Below are 19,710 nucleotides of genomic sequence, written 5' to 3' on the forward strand. Positions count from 1 at the left end.
AAACTTGGGCATAGCCTGTAAATGAATCAGTTAAATCAGTAAGTATTTCTAGTAGAGACCTGCACAGGGGAAGAAATTTCACCCCTTCCCAATGGAATCTACCATACCCACCCGTACCTGCTAGCTCCTATTCCATTCCCACCCATACCCACAGGAGTTGACACCATTATTCATTTGCTTGCAACCCTCTGTTTCCTTCCAACTTCAACAGCCTCCCATGTTGGGGGGGTTTGTTGTTGTTGGGGTTTTTTTTTGTTACATAGTATATGAAAGCAGATAAAAAGACCTGAACGGTCCACTGAGTCTGCCCATTAGTTACATGCATGAATAAATTTAAATGTCTTTTTTCTTTGATATTTCTGGGCCATAGACTGCAAAATTCACCCAGTTCTGTGCTTATATTCTAACTACATACTGTAAAGTCTGCCCAACAATGTCCCCGTGTTCCAAATTACTGGAATTCCCATCAATGTCCTCCTTAGCCCATCCTATACCAAATTGCCCTATAAGGGACACAACACTATGTATGATTGGGCTGCGCGATCATTACCCGACACATACCTATTCCGAAGTACTTCTGGCCTTCCTTCTTCAGGCTCTGCTGAAACAATAATAGACACTGTTAAAAAACATGACCAGATCCTTCATGGTCATCTCTGGGAACTCCCTGACCCTCATTGACCCTCCGGGTCTTTCGGCAGCTCCCGGTACCATTTACTGGTCTCTCCGCCAGTTGTCATTGGTCACGCTGGTCACCTTTGGTCATTGTTCTCAGGGTCTACAGGCTTCTTCCTCTTGGGTCTTCTGGCAGCTCCCAGTACCATTTACTGGACTCTCCACCGATCACCACTGGTCCCTCTGCCGGTCACTTGCCAGTCACCAACAGCCTCGGACCTCAGACTACTCCAGCTCTTCTAGCTGCTTGTGGCAGGAGGAACTGGGCATCCCTCCTGCTGGCAAACTTTCGGGGGGGGGGGGGGAGATTGGGCACCTCTCTTGCCGGTGATTGTTGCGGGGAGGTCGCAGTGGGTAGGAGGGACTGGGCATCCCTCCTGCCGCAATCGTTGAGGGGAGGGAGGGTGGTTCCACAATTCTCTAACAGGCGTTTATGACAGATGCCGGTTAGAGAATCGTGGTTTTAGGCGAAGAATTGGTCCCTCCCATGCCTAAAAAGGTTTTGTTTTGGGCGTTTGGGACTTGGGCGAATTATTATGGCAGTCTGGATGATTAGCTCAACACACACAAGCCTATATGAGACAAAATTAGAAAATCAAAAACAATCACACTCTCAAAATGTTTGCAGCACAGTAAACACACACACCACATAAATGCTAAGGAGTGATCCACAAATAGTTTCCCAAGAGTCTACATAGAAACAAAATAGGGATTAGCAAGCATTAACTAAATGGCTTAATATTGTGAAAATTATCACAAGGTAGGAAAAAGCCTCATATCCCCTCCTCCAACCCAACAATATGTTAAAATTGTAGATAAATAGGAGGCCGAAACATAGAAGATGACGGCAGATAAGGGCAATAGCCCATCAGGTCTGCCCACTCTACTGACCCACCCCAAAGTCTACTATCCTAGGGATCCCACTCCTGGTGACAGGTTCCCTTGGCTTAACCCTCTAAGGGATCCCACATGGGCATCCCATTTGCTCTTAAATTCTTGCACGCTGTTTGCCTCGATCACCTGCACCTTGTAGGGGTTAATATAATCACTGGCATAAAAAACCTCCTCTATAATCTTTCACTATATAAAAGCCTTATGCAATGTAGTAGAATCCCTAAGTTGTTTAAACTACATTGAGAGACTATAATGATTAAGCAGCTAATGCTTCATCAGAGCAATACTGATTGTGTCTGAAAGAGATGTACCACCCGTTGACGATGGCCAGCATTTCACTTCAAAAAAGCTGCCTCAGGACGTACAGGTAACCAATCTCTTAGTGAAGCTCCGAGTCAAAAAAACATGGTGGCTTACTGTGCTGCAAACATTTTGAGAGTGTGGTTGTTTTTGGTCTGGATGATTAAACAGCTGAACGTACAGGTAGGCCATTCTCGTTTAAAAAAAAAAAAATCACATTTTGGACGTTTTGAGATTGGACATTTCCTTGTTGCCTACTTTGGGCATCTAGCGCCTTAGACCAAAAAGGGACTTAGACATTTTTTTTCGATTATGCCCCTCTTGGTGTCTGGTTTCTCCTCGGAGGCCTATCTGATTTGGGTGACCCTACAGCATAGCCCCGCAAGTCACTGAAACACACAAGCCCTTCAACCACTACAAAGTGGTGTCTCTTCAGAGGGTTTTCCATGGTTTATTTTTGTGTGGAAGATGTTCCAGCTACTTCTCTGAATGTTCTAACTCTTATTCTGTCGTTACATCTACCTCTGTCTGTTCCTTCCAAGCCTCATTCTGGTGCTCTAACTGCCTCGTTTTTTCTGGAGTCAGCAGAAATATTCATTATATTCCCATGGGAATCCCTGACAACTTCTTCCATCCTGATCGTCCAGCCTTCTTTCTATGTGAACCGCCTAGAAGTCAGTTTGACTATGGCGGTATAGAAAAATAAAGTTATTATTATTATTATCCATGTAGGACTCCTGCAGGATCTGCAAGATTCCCGCAATCCCCATTCCCATGCAGCTCTCTCATTTCTAGTTATACAGGATAAATTAAGATTAGAGTGATTGTCTGTATAATTTGCATTCAATTGGATAAAAATAACTGAAAGAAAAATAAGTGAGTATAATTTGCTGTTTATATGAATTATTTAATGTAGAGAGTAATATCTATTTAGGATATTGGCTGAATCTGCTTTTCCTTAGTTTAAACCAATCTTTCTTGGAACGGTGGATCCACGCAGTGAAATGGCACAGTACCGCCGGGTGGTAAACAGCCAGAAGTGTGTGCGTGCTGGAGGGAAGCACAATGATTTGGAGGATGTGGGCAGAGATGTCTACCATCACACCTTCTTTGAGATGCTGGGAAACTGGTCCTTCGGAGATTACTTTAAGGTAAAGGCTCTTTCCACAGAGCTGTCTGCATGTTTTGTGAGACTTCAGAGAACACCAGTCCTTCACACTGTTTCAATAACACTAACTCCCCTCTTCCAAAGATATAAAAATTGGGCTACTATCCCAAAGATTTCTCATGGAGCCCTAAGAATTTCATTGCATTGGGGTGGGTCATTCTGTATTTTCAGTACCTTTAGTTTCTTTTTCTGTTATTATCTCCTACAAGGATGCTTTTCATTCTGTAGTGGGGTTTTTTTGTCTGGCTTTCAGGAGCCCTGGATCGGTAGCATGGGATGTTGCTACTCTTTGGGGATTCTGCATGGAATGTTGCACTCTTTGGGGTTCCGGAATCTTGTTTACTCTGAGATAATGGAATGTTGCACTCTTTGGGGGTTCTGGAATCTTGCTTACTCTGAGGTAATGGAATGTTGCACTCTTTGGGGATTTTGCATGGAATGTTGCACTCTTTGGGGGTTCTGGAATCTTGCTTACTCTGAGATAATGGAATGTTGCACTCTTTGGGGGTTCTGGAATCTTGCTTACTCTGAGATAATGGAATGTTGCTACTCTTTGGGGATTTTGCATGGAATGTTGCACTCTTTGGGGGTTCTGGAATCTTGCTTACTCTGAGGTAATGGAATGTTGCACTCTTTGGGGATTTTGCATGAAATGTTGCACTCTTTGGGGTTCCGGAATGTTGCTTACTCTGAGATAATGGAATGTTGCTACTCTTTGGGGATTTTGCATGGAATGTTGCACTCTTTGGGGGTTCTGGAATCTTGCTTACTCTGAGATAATGGAATGTTGCACTCTTTGGGGGTTCTGGAATCTTGCTTACTCTGCGATAATGGAATGTTGCTACTCTTTGGGGATTTTGCATGGAATGTTGCACTCTTTGGGGATTCTAGAATCTTGTTACTCTCTGGGGATTCTGAAATCTTGCTATTCTTTGAGATTCTATGTGGAATGTTGCTACTCCTTGGGTTTTGGCCAGGTACTAGGGACCTGGATTGGCCCCGATGAGAACGATTACTGGGCTTGATGGACCATTGGTCTGACCCAATGAGGCTATTATGTTCTTATTCACAGGTGTTTCATTTCACCACTTCCTATCTGGCTTTTGTAATAGAGCAGGGGTCACAATCCAGTCGGGTTTTCAGGATTTTCCCAATGAATATGCATTGAAAGCAGTGCATGCACATGGATCTCATGCATATTCATTGGGGAAATCCTGAAAACCTGATTGGACTCCGGTTGATCTATGCGGGTTACAAAAAATAAGATTCATAAATCAAATTGTACAAACATATCTCAGCATACTAAAATTACATTAGTTTCTTTTATTCTGCCTTAACCTTGCAGTTCTAGGCAGATTACAAAAGGTAGTGTGGACATATCCAGGTGAATTACATGATCAGGAACTAATTACAGGTCTGTGACTTATTCAGGATCAGGAATTATTAGGTATAGCTTTAGTTTGTCTTGACAGATGTCCTGAATAACACATTTCCAATGTCTTAATACAAACAACATGCAGATCGTTTAAAACCAAGGGCTCCTTTTACAAAGGTACATTAGGGCCTTAACATGCGGAATAGCACGAGCACTAGCCGCTACCACCTCCTCTTGAGCAAGCAGTAGTTTTTCAGGTAGCGCTTGCGCTAAAAACGCTAGTGCACCTATGTAAAAGGAGCCCCAAGAATCATCTACTATAATAAAATGCTAAGCGTGCATGCGCACTCTTACCCTGTGTTCCCTGATCCCTAATCTGTCGGGCTGTGGCCGGCAAGAGTGCGCATGCGCGCTTAATACAGCACCACACAACAGCCATAAACGGCCTGCACCTTACCTTCTTGAGACATGTCGCAGTCCAGCTCGCGAGATGCCATCGGGCCGCGAGGAGATGCGGATGGTGGCGGAGGGAGCAAACGCGGAGTCCTGCCGTCGCCTTCCTGAGCCTCAACCGTCAGTCTCCTCCTTCCTGCCCGCCTCAGGCCTCTGCCCCTCAACATGGCAACTCGCTTTCACTCTTTTTTTTTTTTTAAATTATATATAATCTTTAAAGTAAACTTTCCGTCTGGAACAAGTTGAGGTGGCGAGATTTAATTATTAGGAGCGCTAAGTCGAGGGTGGGGTGGGGGGAAACGTGGAAGTTCAAGAAAGATCTGCCTCTAATACGTCGCTTGGTGTGCTGTGACCCCCTCGAGTCCAGGCTGTCCCGCTAAACGCACAAACTTCCTGGCTCCAGCAGCGGCCGCATCACACTAAAGATGCTGCTTCGCGGCCTTGCCATGCTCTGGACAGGGGAAGCAGGAAAGAGGTGATGATGGACGGGGGGAGGTAAAACAAAGGGAGAAGGGCTGCTGCTGGATAAGGGGAGCAGTGAAGGGATGGTGGTGGACACAGGGGAGGTAAAAGGAAGGGAGAATGGACAGGGGGAGCAGGCAAGGGGTGGTGGTGGACAGCCAAGGAAAAAGAAAGAAAGAAATACAGAAAGCGGCTAAGGAGAGAGAGAGAGAGAAAGAAATAAAGACACACACACACACATATATTCTAGCACTCATTAATGTAACGAGCTATAAGACTAGTTCTTATATAAACAAAAAACATACGTCTTCAAATTCTTACAGAAAAATAAAATGGCAGAACTCTGGCAAACTGAATTGGGGAGAGAGTTCCATAACTTGAAGGCCCACCACACCAAAAACACTAGAACGACTGGTTGCCTTAACCAGTAGATCGAATAGATGGAACAACTAGTAGTTGTTTAGACTGAGATCTCAACGGGCGAGGATTGTACTTCCATCTCGCCTCACCTCCAAAGTAGATCTTTGTACCTGTTTGCTTTAGTAGCTGCCATCTGGATCAACTCGATACAGCTTGTATCCTTTTAAAGGTCCACAGTACTCCAAATGAAGCCTCACTAGAGACATATATGGAGGGAAAATCCTTACTTCGGTTCCAGTTGTTAGGAATTTCTGTGGATCCAGAGTGCCCGTTTGCAGATGTGGAAGAGCAGTTTCTGTTGGGAGTCTATCCCATTTGTTAGAGTTTTGGGTGCATGGTAGACATAGATGACATAAAATAATCTGAGCACCCTTAGAATGGGCTCAGAAGTGGCTGACTGGGTTAGAAACAGGTTGAGTAGGAGGTGATGAAATAAAACAACTAATGGAGTTCACTCTGAGAATAATGGCGTTTATCATGGCGTGTTTCAGGGAGTGTCCTTTTCATTAGTTTTGTAAATAACATTGCAGGAATCTTGGATATTGTGCACAAGAAGACAAACAAGACAGACATCCTGAAAGGTATGGAAAACAGGAGGAGGAATGACTTAATGCTACAAGATGCAGGGTTATGCATTTGAGCTACAAAATTCCAAGGAAGAGGTACAGTATAGAGCAGGGGTGCCCACACTTTTTCGGCTTGCGAGCTACTTTTAAAATGACCAAGTCAAAATGATCTACCAACAATAAAATTTAAAAAAAACACAAAGCACACTGTACGCATAGAAAATGTTAATCATCATTCCTATTCCAGGGGTTTTCAAAGAGGTCAAAGCAGATGACTCTATGCACTGTCACCTCACTAACAACCATACAAAAACAGACAAACACCCCCTCCCTTTTTACTAAACCATGATAGCAGTTTTTAGCGCAGGGAGCTGCGCTGAATGCCCAGCGCTGCTCTTGACGCTCATAAGCTCCCTGCACTAAAAACCTCTATTGCGGTTTAGTAAAAGGGGACCATAGTGTAAAATATAGACAGCAGATATAAATTCAGATACATTTTGATCACTAAATTTAAAATAAAATCATTTTTCCTACCTTGTCTGGTGATTTCATGAGTCTCTGGTTGCACTTTCTTCTTCTGACTGTGCATCCAATCTTTCTTCCCTTCTTTTAGCCTGTATGCTTCCTCTTCTCCTGACCTCATTCTCCCCCCCCAACGTTTTCTTCCTCTCTCCTTGCCCTCTCTTTCTTTCTCTCTTCATGCCCCCTTTCTTTTTTTCTGTTTCTCTTCTTTCCTTCTGTCTCCCTGCCTGCCCTCTTTCTCCCTCCCTGCCCTCCCCCAAGCCACTGCCACTGCCATCGGATAACAGGCCCCCAAAGCCGTCCGCCGCCGGCCAAGCTCTCCCTGCTTCGGGCCCACCAGCATTCCTCTCCCCGACGTCAATTCTGCCGTCGGAGAGGAAGTTCCGCTGGCCAGAACTTCCTCTCCGACGGCAGAATTGACATTGGGGAGAGGAAGGCTGATCGGCCCAAGATCGACCTATTGGAAGAAATGCTGCCGGGTCCTGCCTTTGAGGAAACAGAAAGTAGGCAGGACCTGGCAGCAAGAAGAGCAAATCGCAAGCTTCACTGACCTGTCTCCAGCTTTAGCCCGCGAACGGGGTTCTAACATGTGCGTGCTGGCTTCCCTTCTCTCCCCCCCCCCCGACATAACTTTTTTTTTCATATATAAATGTTTATTGAAAAATTTTGTTTGTCCAGGTGTTATACAATAACAGCAATACCACATAGAACAAATAGTATCAAATACAAGCATAATTTAGATAATACAGTAAGAAATCAATAAAACCAAGCCCCAAAGCAGAACCAGCCAATCTCCTCTGGTCTATCCCCCCCATCCCATGCTCCCACCCAAGTACAAATTCCCCAACTGATAACACTCCACAATCCCCCCCCACCCCATTCACCTAGCAGACAACAAAGCAACTAATACTAGGAGATCCCCTAAAGAGTGTCCAACAGTTCTTCCAACTTACTCCAAGAAGGAAAGTAAGTGATATAGGTGTGGCGCCTCTTAGCCACTGCTATCTCCATCCTCCCCATCGATAACAATCGGTTTACCCATGCAGTATGAGAGGGAGCCTCTTTATTTTTCCAGTGGTTGGCAATGAGGCATTTTGCAGCCGCCAAACCCCATCTAATAAACTTCGTTTGCCAAGTATGCTCCCTGTTATTATATAAGCCCAGAAGGCAACTCTGAGGGGACAGAATAACACATTCACCCAGACACTCAGATAGTGTGCCAATCACCGCTTTCCAGAAGGATTGAAGGATCACGCATTCCCACCAGATATGTAGAAAAGACCCCACATGTAAGCCACATCTCCAACATTGATCAGACACTCCAGGAAACATTCTATGCAGACGTTCTGGGGTATAATACCACCGTGTGAGCACCTTATAGGCGTTTTCCTGAACCAAAGCACAGGAAGAAGCTTTATAAACCTCCCTGCAAACTACCTCCCAGTCTTTAGCAGACAACCGTGATTCTAGGTCCCTCTCCCATTGCTTTTGAAAAGAATAAATAGCAGGTGAACATCCCCTCCTATATTGATATAATACCGACAGTGATTTAGGAACCTTCTTCAATAACAACCACAGATTTTCCAGAGGTTCCTTATCAAGCAGCAATCCAGATCCCCAACCCTGGGCTAGCATGAAATGTCGGATTTGAAAATAGGCAAAATAGTCACCATCGGGTAAATCATATTTCTGTTGGAGTGTTTGAAATGGAATGAGCCCAGTCGTCCCAACTAGATCTCGAAACACTCGTAGCCCCCTTTGAGACCAACGTTGAAAGACCCAATTATCTCGGCCTGCAGGAAACAGAGGTTCAGTCTGTATATTAGCCAGGGAGGAAACCAAAGCCCCACCACCCATCTGAGTACGCGCTAGATTCCATAGTCATGCCAAATATTGCACAAAAGGGTTAGATATGCTCTGTATCCATAAACGCTGCGACCCAGAAGACCACAATTTGTATTTCAAAGGCTCCATGCTACTATGACGCTGTTCTAGCTGTACCCCACTTTTGTGTTCCCCCAATTCCCAATCAAGCACTAACTTCAGCTGTGCCGCTTGATAATACCACACCAGATTAGGCAACCCCCTGCCCCCCACTTCCCGAGGAGCCCACAATAGGGATTGGGAGAGTCTTGGGGATTTACGATGCCAAATAAAAGTACGGATTTCCCTGCCCAATCTCCGCAAATCCCCCAAAGGAACCGGTATAGGCAATGTCTGAAACAGGAATAGCAACCTAGGAAGTACATTCATTTTAATGATCGCTATCTTGCCCCACCATGACAACCACAGTCCATGCCAACGCTGTAAGTCAGCTCGTATACGGCGATAAATAGGCAAATAGTTTTTCTCGTAAATTCTCTTAAGATCCGAAGGAATATGGATTCCCAGATATTTGATCCCATGTTCAGCCCATCTAAAGGGGAAAGTGTCCCGTAGTCTATCCACCTCCCTCTATCAGTTTCAGATTCAAGATTTCTGTTTTTGCTAGATTTATTTTAAACCCAGAAACCTTCCCATAAGTGTCAAATAGCTGTAAGAGATGGGGTATAGAAAGCTCAGGTCTTCCCACATATAAAAGGATATCATCCGCAAACATCGCTATTCGATGCTCTACCCCTCCACTGACAATCCCAACCAGCGATATATGATGTCTAATGGCTAAAGCAAGGGGTTCAAGTGACACCGCAAACAATAATGGAGAGAGTGGGCATCCCTGCCGAGTTCCCCTGAAGATGGAAAAGAAATCAGTGTACGATTGATTAATCCGCAAACAAGCCCTCGGATCAACATACATAGCCCGAACCCAATCTCCAAACGTGCCCCCCAGCCCCATCCGGTCCATCACGTCCCATAAAACCCCCCAAAGAACCCGATCGAATGCCTTCTCGGCATCGACCGAAATCAAAACCACCTTGTCTCGACCAGTACCCGCTTCCCAAAGTAAATTAAGGGTTCGTCTGATATTATCGCTCACCTGTCTCCGCTGTATAAACCCCGCTTGGTCTTGATGGATCAAGGACGGTAATACCTTCCCCAAGCATTGAGCTAGAACCTTAGCCAAAATTTTTGCATCTAAATTTAGCAATGATATGGGTCGATAAGACCCACATAGTAAAGGGTCGCGGCCCGGCTTGGGCAATATAACCACCCCAGCCTCTCCCATCGTAGGCGGCAACCGACCACCAGTAGAAATTCCATTAGCTACTCTGACCAGGAGAGGCCCCAATTGCGTCGAGAACTGTTTGTAATATCGGCTAGTATACCCGTCTAACCCTGGGGACTTGCCTTCTTCAACCCCGCAATCACCCCTAGGATCTCGGAGAGTTGTATCGGTTCCCTTAAATACTCCTGATCCGACTCGGACAGCGCAGGTATCTGCAGCGAATCCAGAAAACCAGTTTGCGCTCCCTCATCCAAGGGCCCCGGGTGTCCATAGAGCCCAGAATAGAAAGCTTTGAACTCCCGCTGAATAGTAGAGTCCGTAACATGTAATTCCCCCCTACATCTCCCTTAATACGAGTAATAGTGGTCCGAGTTTGTTTAATACGAATATATCTGGCAAATTGTGCACTAGCTTTATTGCTATGTTCATAGATATTAAGTCGAAATCTCTCGCGCATTCGCTCTGTTTCCTCTACCTGAAGCTGATATAATTCGTCCCTGACTCTGTGCAACTGAGTCAATGTCCGGGAGTCCCTCGTATTCTGGTGGTGTAATTCCAACTGGATTAGGCGGGTTCTCAATTGAAGAAAGGCTCGGGCTCTCTGTTTTTTAAATCTAGCCCCCCACTTAATAAATTCTCCCCGGACTACCGCTTTAAGAGCATCCCATAAAATAGCATCAGATACTTCCCCATTATCGTTCAATGTCAAATAATCTCTCATAGTATTTTCCACCGCGGAAACCACCTGGGGGGAACTCAGCAGGGATTCATTAAGTCTCCAATATGTACAACCCCCTGGATCTAACATGCCTGTATATGATAACCAAACCGGCGCGTGATCCGAGACATGCATCGGTTCTATCTCCGCCTCTCGCAGTCCCCCTGCTTGGTTCCTGTGAATCCATAACCCATCCAATCTAGTGTAAGTGTTTTGAGCATGGGAATAAAAAGTATAAGATCTTTGAGTACCGTGTAGCAGACGCCAACCGAACCCATTAGAGCCCGAAATGCAGCAGCTGACTTCCGTAATGATCTACGCCCTCCCCCTGAATGGTCAACAGCAGGTTCTGGAGGGACGTTAAAGTCCCTCCCAGATAGATCGCCCCTTTTACAAAAGTACTCAAAGCCACCCTTAAATTCCGGTAGTAAGCTTCCTGACCTGCATTAGGACCATAAATATTGATAACAGTCAGAGGGCGACCCTGAAGAACACCTTTTACCGCTAAACACCTACCCTCTCCATCCCTGTATACCTGTTCCACCTGCAGTCCCAGGCCCTTACGTGCCAATATAGCCAATCCTCCTGCCCTTTTAGTAGCCCCCTCTCCCTGATGGGTCCAGAGCATATCAAACTGTGGCCGTTGGAGCAAGGAAACATCCCGAGGCCTTAAGTGCGTCTCCTGCAGGAGACAAATGTCCCACTTCATAAGATGAAGATCACGAAAGACTATGCTCCTTTTGCCCGGGCTATTAAGCCCATTTACGTTCCAGGAGCCTATGATCAATTCTGGATCCTTCCCTGGAGACCTCCCAGTACCTATATTCCGCTGTCTGCTAGACCCCTTACGAACATCCCCTCCCCTCCCCCCTCCCCCCCCTCCAATTAGCTGATTCTCCAAGTTTCGAATCAGCCATGATAAGAAATGAGTCATACTGAAAAGGCCCATAGAAAGCACCCTGCAATGCTTAATCTCATCACTCACACTGCCATGCTCTCAATTATACAAAAGAAAAGAAAACCCACACTCAATAAGCACCCCATCCAAACCTGTACACACAAATGACCAACATTATCTGTAAAATAGAACCACTCAGAATAATTTAAACAGCTATTCCCTCAATCATCAACCCAACATGCTGTAGTCAGAGGATAGCAAAAAAACACTGGCAGAGTTCAACATAGGGGTCATAGCCCCAAACGATACAGTGGCAAGCAAAAAATAAAAGCTAAAGTTCTTTCTGGAAATCCGGATCAGGTAGCTGAAGTAGAAGGTTGGCTAGCTGCAACATTGTTCTGAGAATCACCAGCTCTGATCTCCGATACTGGGCCAGACTGAGCTCGAGCAGAGGGATCCGGCGGCATCCGACATCCGAGGTCTTTCAGTGCCAGCCATGCGTCTATTACATTATCCACCTTCCTGTGTGTCCCATTGATGGTAAAGTGCAAGCCAAAGGGGAAAAGCCACCTGTATCTGTAACCCTCAGCACGCAATAGTTGGGTGACTTCCCGAAAAGATCTGCATTTCTGGAGTATTGCAAGGGCCAGATCTTGATAAACCCCCACTTTCAACCCCTGCCATACAAAATCAGGGCGACGCCGTGCAGCCTGTAAAACTTTTTCTTTCAATTGGAAATCACCAAAACAGGCTACAATATCGCGGTTGCCAGGCCCCCTTGTCTGACCCAGGCTTCTGTGTGCCCTCTGCAAGTCAATCACTGATGTTATTGTCTGACCTTCTTCAGCAAGTAGGGCTTTGCAAAAGTCAGACACCACTTCCCTGGCATCCTTATAGCGATCCAAATCAGGCACTCCCTTGAAACGTAAATTATTTCGCCTGGAGCGATTCTCCAGGTCCTCGACCTGTCTCTTAAGATCATCCAATTGTGCCACTGCTGTGTCCATAGCAGCTGAGCGTTCCTCCGCCAACACTTCCATGTGGCCCAACCTCTTCTCAGCTACAAGAACTCTGCCGCTCAGATCTCCCACTTCCGCCCTAAGCTCTCCCAGCGCTGCCTTCACATCAGATCTCAGCCCCACCATTTCTGCCTTAAGATCTTGGAACCACGATTCAATTTTCCCTTCCATGTGGCAATCATTCGGTAAGGCGCTGGTCTGAGAAGACGCTATTTGTAAAGGCGCGATCGGCTCCGCCATCTTGGGAGGCGCCGTCTGGGAGCCGGGAACGAGCGATTGAGTTTTCACACTCGTAGCGCTAGAAAAGTGAAATTTCTCCAACTTCTTCCGACTCGCCATACAATCCGCGGTCTCTGGCTCCAAAAGATAGCGCTCACTTCACCCCAATAAGCAAATATTGTACTTTCAACCGCGAGCCCCGACAGAGCTCCAAGTTTAAGCGGCCATATTCCGTGACGACGTCACTTCCTCGAGCCCCCCCCCCCCCCCCCCGACATAACTTACGGTTTCAGAGAGAAGGGAAGCTGGTACAAGCACACGTTAGCCCCCGGAGCATAAGTTCTCCAAGCTGTTTTTTGTTTTTTTTAATGTTGAGCAGCGGCGGCAGCAGCAGAATTCAGGAGCGGGCCAGTCAGGAGGGGAAAAAAGAGAAGGGAAGAAGGGAACCCGCTCTGCGATCGACTGGGGTCGCCTGAGCGAGCGACCTGTCGATCGCGATCGACGTATTGGGCACCCTGGTATAGGGGATGAAATAGTTGCATGCACAAAAAAAAAAAAAAGAGTGGGATCTGGGAGTGATCCTTTAAGACATGGGTGTCAAAGTCCCTCCTTGAGGGCCACAATCCAGTCGGGTTTTCAGGATTTCCCCAATGAATATGCATGAGATCTATTTGCATGCACTGCTTTCATTATATGCTAATAGATCTCATGCATATTCATTGGGGAAATCCTGAAAGCCCGACTGGATTGTAGCCCTCAAGGAGGGACTTTGACACCCCTGATATAAGATAAGTTTAAGGTGGCCAAAGAGTTGGAAAAGTGGGAAGGAAGGGATCTTGGAGTTAGCTCGTGCTTTTTCTAGTTACAGTTTAATAGGTTACTTTAGATCAGGGATCTCAAAGTCCCTCCTTGAGGGCCGCAATCCAGTCAGATTTTCAGGATTTCCCCAATGCATATGCATTGAAAGCAGTGCATGTACATATATTTCATGCATATGCATTGGGGAAATCCTGAAAACCCGACTGGATTGCGGCCCTCGAGGAGGGACTTTGACACTCCTGCTTTAGATATTTCCTTATCTTGGGAGCAGTGGCATAGCAAGGCTGAGTGGCGCCCAGGATGGTAGTGCCCTTCCCTGCCCTCTTCTCCGCCTCCCCGCCCCCCCCCCCTTGGCTTCCCCCATACTTCTTCTATTTTCCCAGCGTGAGCAGCATCACAAACTTGCTGCTCTCGTCGTGTCAGCTCTCACTCTGATGTCACTTCCTAGGCACGGGACCCGGAAGTGATGTTGTAGAGAGCTGACACAGGCAGCAAGTTTGTGATGACTTGTGTCGGAAAAATTAAAGAGGTACGAGGGAAGCAAAGGGGCACACCCCCCTCCCCACTACACCATTGCCTGGGAGGATTTACAATCTAAGTTTGTATCTGAGAGTTAAGAGACTTGCCCAAGGTCCCAAGAAGCTGCTGTCGGATTTCAGCCTGGCATTCCTGGTTCTAGGCCCACTGCTCTAACCATTAGGTGATGGCAAAAGCAAGAAAGATGTTTGGGTGCCTAGGAGGGGATTTGGAGACACCATCGCCCCCCTTTTTCCTGCTGGCTATAAGTCTCTGATGAACCCTTATTTTGGAGCATTGTGTGTAATTACAGAGATCATACTCTAAAAGAATATAAACCAGAGGGCAGTTACTAAAACAGCTCATGATCTTTGCTATACATCAAATGGGATGGACTTAAAAGACCTAAACATGTATGCCCTGGTGGAGAGAAGGGAAAGAGGAAATATGCATTTATATCACAAAAATATTTTTTGTGGAAAGGGTAGTGAATACGTGGAAAAGCCTCCAAGTTAACATGGTCGAGATAACATGGGACAAATATAGAGGATTTTGGAGAGAAGAAGGGACAGGCAGACTGTTTGGTCTTGTACTATGAATGATGCTATAAAATAGTAATTTTTCTAAAGAAGTACGTTTAACCAGGTTTGGTTTGTTTTTTTTTACTATATCTAAGGCTCATGTTGCTTCACTGGATTTGGGTGTAAGACAAGGGTGGGTGAGGAGGGGTTGTTGTGTAGGTTAGGGCTGTCTGTTTGTATTCAGTGTTCTTGCTGTCTTACTTTACTCTGTTCTCTTAATGGTAAGAGCCACACTGAGCACGTGGCTGTATGAATGTGGGTTTAAACAGCGTTCTCTAGCAAGGGTTGCTGGATTTAGATGGATGGCTGTGATGCCCTTTCTCTACCCTCTTCCCCCAGGAAGAAGCCTGCAGCATGGCATGGGAGCTTCTTACCCAGGTGTACGGGATCCCTAGGGACCGTCTTTATGTGACATATTTTGGGGGGGATCTGGCATTAGGACTGGAAGCGGATGATGTCAGCAGAGAGATATGGCTCAGTTTGGGGTAAGTTTTTGGTAATCAGTGAATGGAGATTCATCGTTTCCTGACAGGCCCAACCTCTGTTTTACACGCTGAGACCCAGTGGCACATCCCAAATAACTGAAGAGTCGGTAACAGGGCACTGATCTCTTTTCCAGGGTGCCTGCTGGCCACCTGCTGCCATTCGGTATGAAAGAGAACTTCTGGGAGATGGGTGAGACAGGCCCCTGTGGCCCCTGCACAGAGATTCACTACGATCACATGGGTGGGCGAAATGCATCTGCATTAGTAAACCAGGACAGCCCAGATGTGGTGGAGGTTTGGAACCTTGTCTTCATGCAGTATGACAGGTGACTGTGAGAATCCAGAGCTCTATCCTCCTGCTTTTAAACAGTTATCTCCCGGGGGGGGGGGGGAGTTGGGGGTTGGAATCTTGCTTTCACACATGGTAAACTAAACTAAAGCTTAACTTTGTCTACCGAGTCATCATTCTGAGAAGGCTCGACTCGGTTTACAGCAATTAAATAAACAGGGAATGATTTAGAAATGATAAATAGAAGATAATAGCAAAATTTCAAAAGAATTAATTTTCAAAATATTTGGCAGATAGAGTAGTTTTTAAAGATTTACGGAAAAATTGAAACGAACTGGAATTCCTTAAGAAAAGGGGGAGATCATTCCAGAGTTGGGAGAGTTTGAAGACCAAAGATTGACTGAAGATCTTGACTCCTTTAGTCCCTTTTTTAGAAGGAAGGGAGAGTTTCAATGGTTGGATACCTCTTGCAAAGGAGAATCGGTAAACGTTCCAAAATAAAGGAATGAGAGGATTAAAGATACCATGTAGAATTCTAAAAGAAATTGAATTCTAAACTAAACCGGGAGCCAATGAAGACTCTGAAGCAAAGGGGTCACATGGTCAAATTTACGTTTCCAAAGATTGGCTTCACAGCAGTATTCTGAATTAATTGTAATCTATGAAAACAAATTTTTGTTATGCCGAGGTAGATAGTGTTACAGTAATCAAGACGAGATAATATAATTGATTGAACTAAGATGGAAAAATGATGGTGATGTCTAACCTTCCTCACAAACTAAAGAAGCATTTCTTGACCAAGGAATTTATTTGGTCCTTAGCATGTCTTAGCATTGAGCCTTTGGGACAGCAGGCTGACATTTATTTTTCTCTCCTTCTTACATGTGGAAGCAGAGAAGGGGATGGGAGCCTACGTCCTCTGCCCCAGCGTCATGTGGACACGGGCATGGGCTTGGAAAGACTGCTAACAGTCTTGGAAGGAAAACAGTCCAACTACGACACAGACCTCTTCAGCCCCATCCTGACTGCCATTCAGCAGGTAAGCGCTGGCTTAGGGCCACTAACTTAAACCGTGAGACTTCCTTCTATTTCTCATCACCGAGTGCTCTGCTCACCCAATGCATAGGGAAGGATGATGCTGAGTTAGCCCTGGCCTTATTACTTTTTTCTAGTGCGCTTCTAGAGGTGCCCAGCACTACTGAGCTGTCACAGGTCTGACTTCACTGATGGGGCATAAGTCCTTAATCTCCATTGTGAATTCTTGGTTCACGATGAGTAAACAGTTCATACCAGTCCCTTTCACTCTTCTGGTCCATTTGGATTCTGTTCATTGCTGCTCATAGCGTGTTTAATGCTACTTTAGCTTGTCTACGATGTTCTTTGCTCACACGTTTAAAGATCATAGACTGTTTTCAGTCCAATTCTTTATATATGCGTTTGCAAACCATTGGACCCCTGAGGAAGGCGTGTTTGCTGAAACACGGACCGTGTAGGGTCCGTTTGGATTTTTATCATTGTATTTTTAGGGGGTGGGGGGCTCCCTTTATTTATTGAATTTCCAGTAATATACAAGTAATACACTTGTTGCAGAAAAACTTAAAGAGTACATTATGTATATGAAAAAACATTTCAAAACATCTGTAAAAGTAGATAATCTTTCTAAAAACTTTGAGAAATCTAAACAAGATTCCACATAGCAAATGCTGCAGGTTAAAACTGATATAAAAGACCTAAAAGAAACAACAACAACCTTGATTAAGGATAAGATCGTGGTCCATCGAAAGCTAGAACAATTTGAAAATCATAACAGAAGATTAAATATTCGAGTACTGAACTTTCCTAAATCATTAACCTCTCCCCCACTTGTTCTCTCTTCCCTTAAGTTCTCTCAACTTGTACTTCACTAATCTTTTGTAAACCGCATAGAACTTAACGGTACTGCGGTATATAAACTGTTCTTATTATTATTATTAAACCCTTATGATTTCTTCAAAAAATATTTAATGGATGTACTTAAGTTTCCTCAGCAAGCTATTCTACCACTAAATAAAATGTAGTTTTATGGTTTTATATGACAGCATACAATAAATCCATTCCAGAACATCTGTATCCACAGTTTTTTGTTTTTATCAGTGGATTGTTTTCACTGTGGATCATTGGGTCTTCTTTTTCTTTGTTGTGCTGCATTGCTGCTCATTATCATGTTTAGGGCCAGTTCTATGTAAGATTTAAGGAATAGCTAAAAGCCTGTGTTGGAGGGTGGGGGGGCCCAAACTGGGGGAAGGCAACCAAGAAAAAGATCTGGGGGTATTGGTGGATAACACAATGAAGCCGGCGGCGCAAAGTGCAGCGGCCTCAAAGAAAGCGAGCAGAATGTTGGGCATTATCAAAAAAGGTATCACTACCAGAACGAAGGAAGTTATCCTGCCACTGTATCGAGCAATGGTGCGCCCACATCTGGAATACTGCGTCCAATACTGGTCGCCATACCTCAAGAAGGACATGGCAATACTCGAGAGGGTCCAGAGGAGAGCAACGAGGATGATAAAGGGCATGGAGAACCTTTCATATGCCGAATGGTTGGACAAGCTGGGGCTCTTTACCCTGGAAAAGCGGAGACTGAGAGGGGTCATGATAGAGACTTATAAAATCATGAAAGGCATAGAGAAGGTGGAGAGGGACAGATTCTTTAGACTAGCGGGGACAACAAAAACAAGAGGTCATTCAGAAAAACTGAGAGGAGACAGATTCATAACGAATGCAAGGAAGTTCTTCTTCACTCAATGACACCTGGAATGCGCTTCCTGGAGAGGTGATAAGACAGAGTACAATTCTGGGGTTCAAAAAGGGACTGGATGACTTCCTGGAAGCGAAGGGGATTACAGGGTACAGATAGAGGTTTACCATACAGGACATTAAGCGAACAGGGTATGGACGTTTTAGGTTAGGTAGGGAACACTTACAGGTCATGGACCTGGGGGGCCGCCACGGGAGCAGACTGCCGGGCAGGATGGACCCCTGGTCTGACCCGGCAGAGGCAATGCTTATGTTCTTATGTTAAGAATGTTATAATGCCTTTGTATTGCCCCATGGTGTGACTTCACCTGAGTATTGTGTTCAATCCTGCTTGCATTATTTCCAAAAAAATATGACGGAACTGGAAAAGGTTCAAAGAAGAGCGACCAAGATGATAAAGAGGATGGAACTCCTCTCATATGAGAAAAGACTAAAGATTACAAAAATTAGGAGACACTCAATGGAATTACAGGGAAATACTTTTAAAACCAATAGGAGGAAATATTTTTTCACTCAGAATATTTAAGCTCTGGAATGCCTTGCCAGAGGATGTGGTAAGAGCGGATAGTGTAGCTGGTTGGACACATTCTGGAGGAAAAGTCCATAGTCTGTTATTAAGACAGACATGGGGGGAGCCCTGCTTGCCCTGAATTGGTAGCATGGAATGTTGCTACTATTTGGGTTTTTGCCAGGTACTTGTGATCTGGATTGACTATCATGAAAATGGAATACTGGGCTAGATGGACCTTTGGTCTGACCCAATAAGGCTATTCTTATGACGATGGGGTGGGGAGGGAGTCCACTGTGTTCTGTAGGGTACAGTTTTTCAACACATTAGGGTATGAGAGAGATCAACAAGGGATGCAGAGCATCTCCCCAGCCCCAACTGTGACCTTTCTCTCTTCTACTGTCACCACCACTGCTGGATTGCTGATTCTTCAGCCCCCCAACCATGACCTGTGTCCTCTTGCCCACAGTAATCCTGGTGATGGTAGCAGCAGGAAAACCATCAAGAAAGATGTGCAGGACCCTGTTCCCTGAGTGTGTCACTGCTAGTCTTCCAGTCCAACTTCTCCAACATGGAAATCAGCTTATCAGGATTTAAAAACCAGACCAGGGTTTGTTTTTGTTTTTTCAAGATGGCAGCCAGTTATCAGCTGTGCTGTCTCCCTTCCTTATTTTTTTATTTTTGAATTTATTTTCAAGTTTCCTTTGGAAGGGCCAATTCGTCGGGCTCTCTGGCTGATTCTCCAGAATGCCTCACGGCTCCACCAGCAATTTCCTGACATCAGGTCTTCCGGCTCCGCTGAAGTAGACTCTGCCCAATTCAGTCAACAAGAAATAACAGCAGCAAGTTCAGGCCATGTGG

At 45.3% G+C, this 19,710-nt stretch overlaps 1 protein-coding gene across 7 annotated transcripts in view; it reads left to right on the forward strand.

Moving 5' to 3' along the window:
- Nucleotides 1–19,710, forward strand: part of AARS2 (alanyl-tRNA synthetase 2, mitochondrial) — a 119,662-nt gene that overhangs the window by 14,850 nt on the left and 85,102 nt on the right. For 4 of the 7 annotated variants that reach the window (XM_033939986.1, XM_033939983.1, XM_033939987.1 and 1 more), the window contains 4 exons: nucleotides 2,832–3,020; nucleotides 15,111–15,256; nucleotides 15,391–15,582; nucleotides 16,440–16,584. In XM_033939986.1, the coding sequence (XP_033795877.1) occupies nucleotides 2,874–3,020; nucleotides 15,111–15,256; nucleotides 15,391–15,582; nucleotides 16,440–16,584 (630 nt within the window). In that variant the 5' untranslated portion in view covers nucleotides 2,832–2,873. Of the gene's footprint in view, nucleotides 1–2,831; nucleotides 3,021–3,383; nucleotides 3,438–6,309; nucleotides 6,329–15,110; nucleotides 15,257–15,390; nucleotides 15,583–16,439; nucleotides 16,585–19,710 lie in introns of those variants that run through there. The other 3 variants (XM_033939988.1, XM_033939989.1, XM_033939990.1) reach the window with 3 other exon arrangements.

This window comes from Geotrypetes seraphini, chromosome 3 (genome assembly GCF_902459505.1).
Source record: "Geotrypetes seraphini chromosome 3, aGeoSer1.1, whole genome shotgun sequence".
NCBI lineage: Eukaryota > Metazoa > Chordata > Amphibia > Gymnophiona > Dermophiidae > Geotrypetes > Geotrypetes seraphini.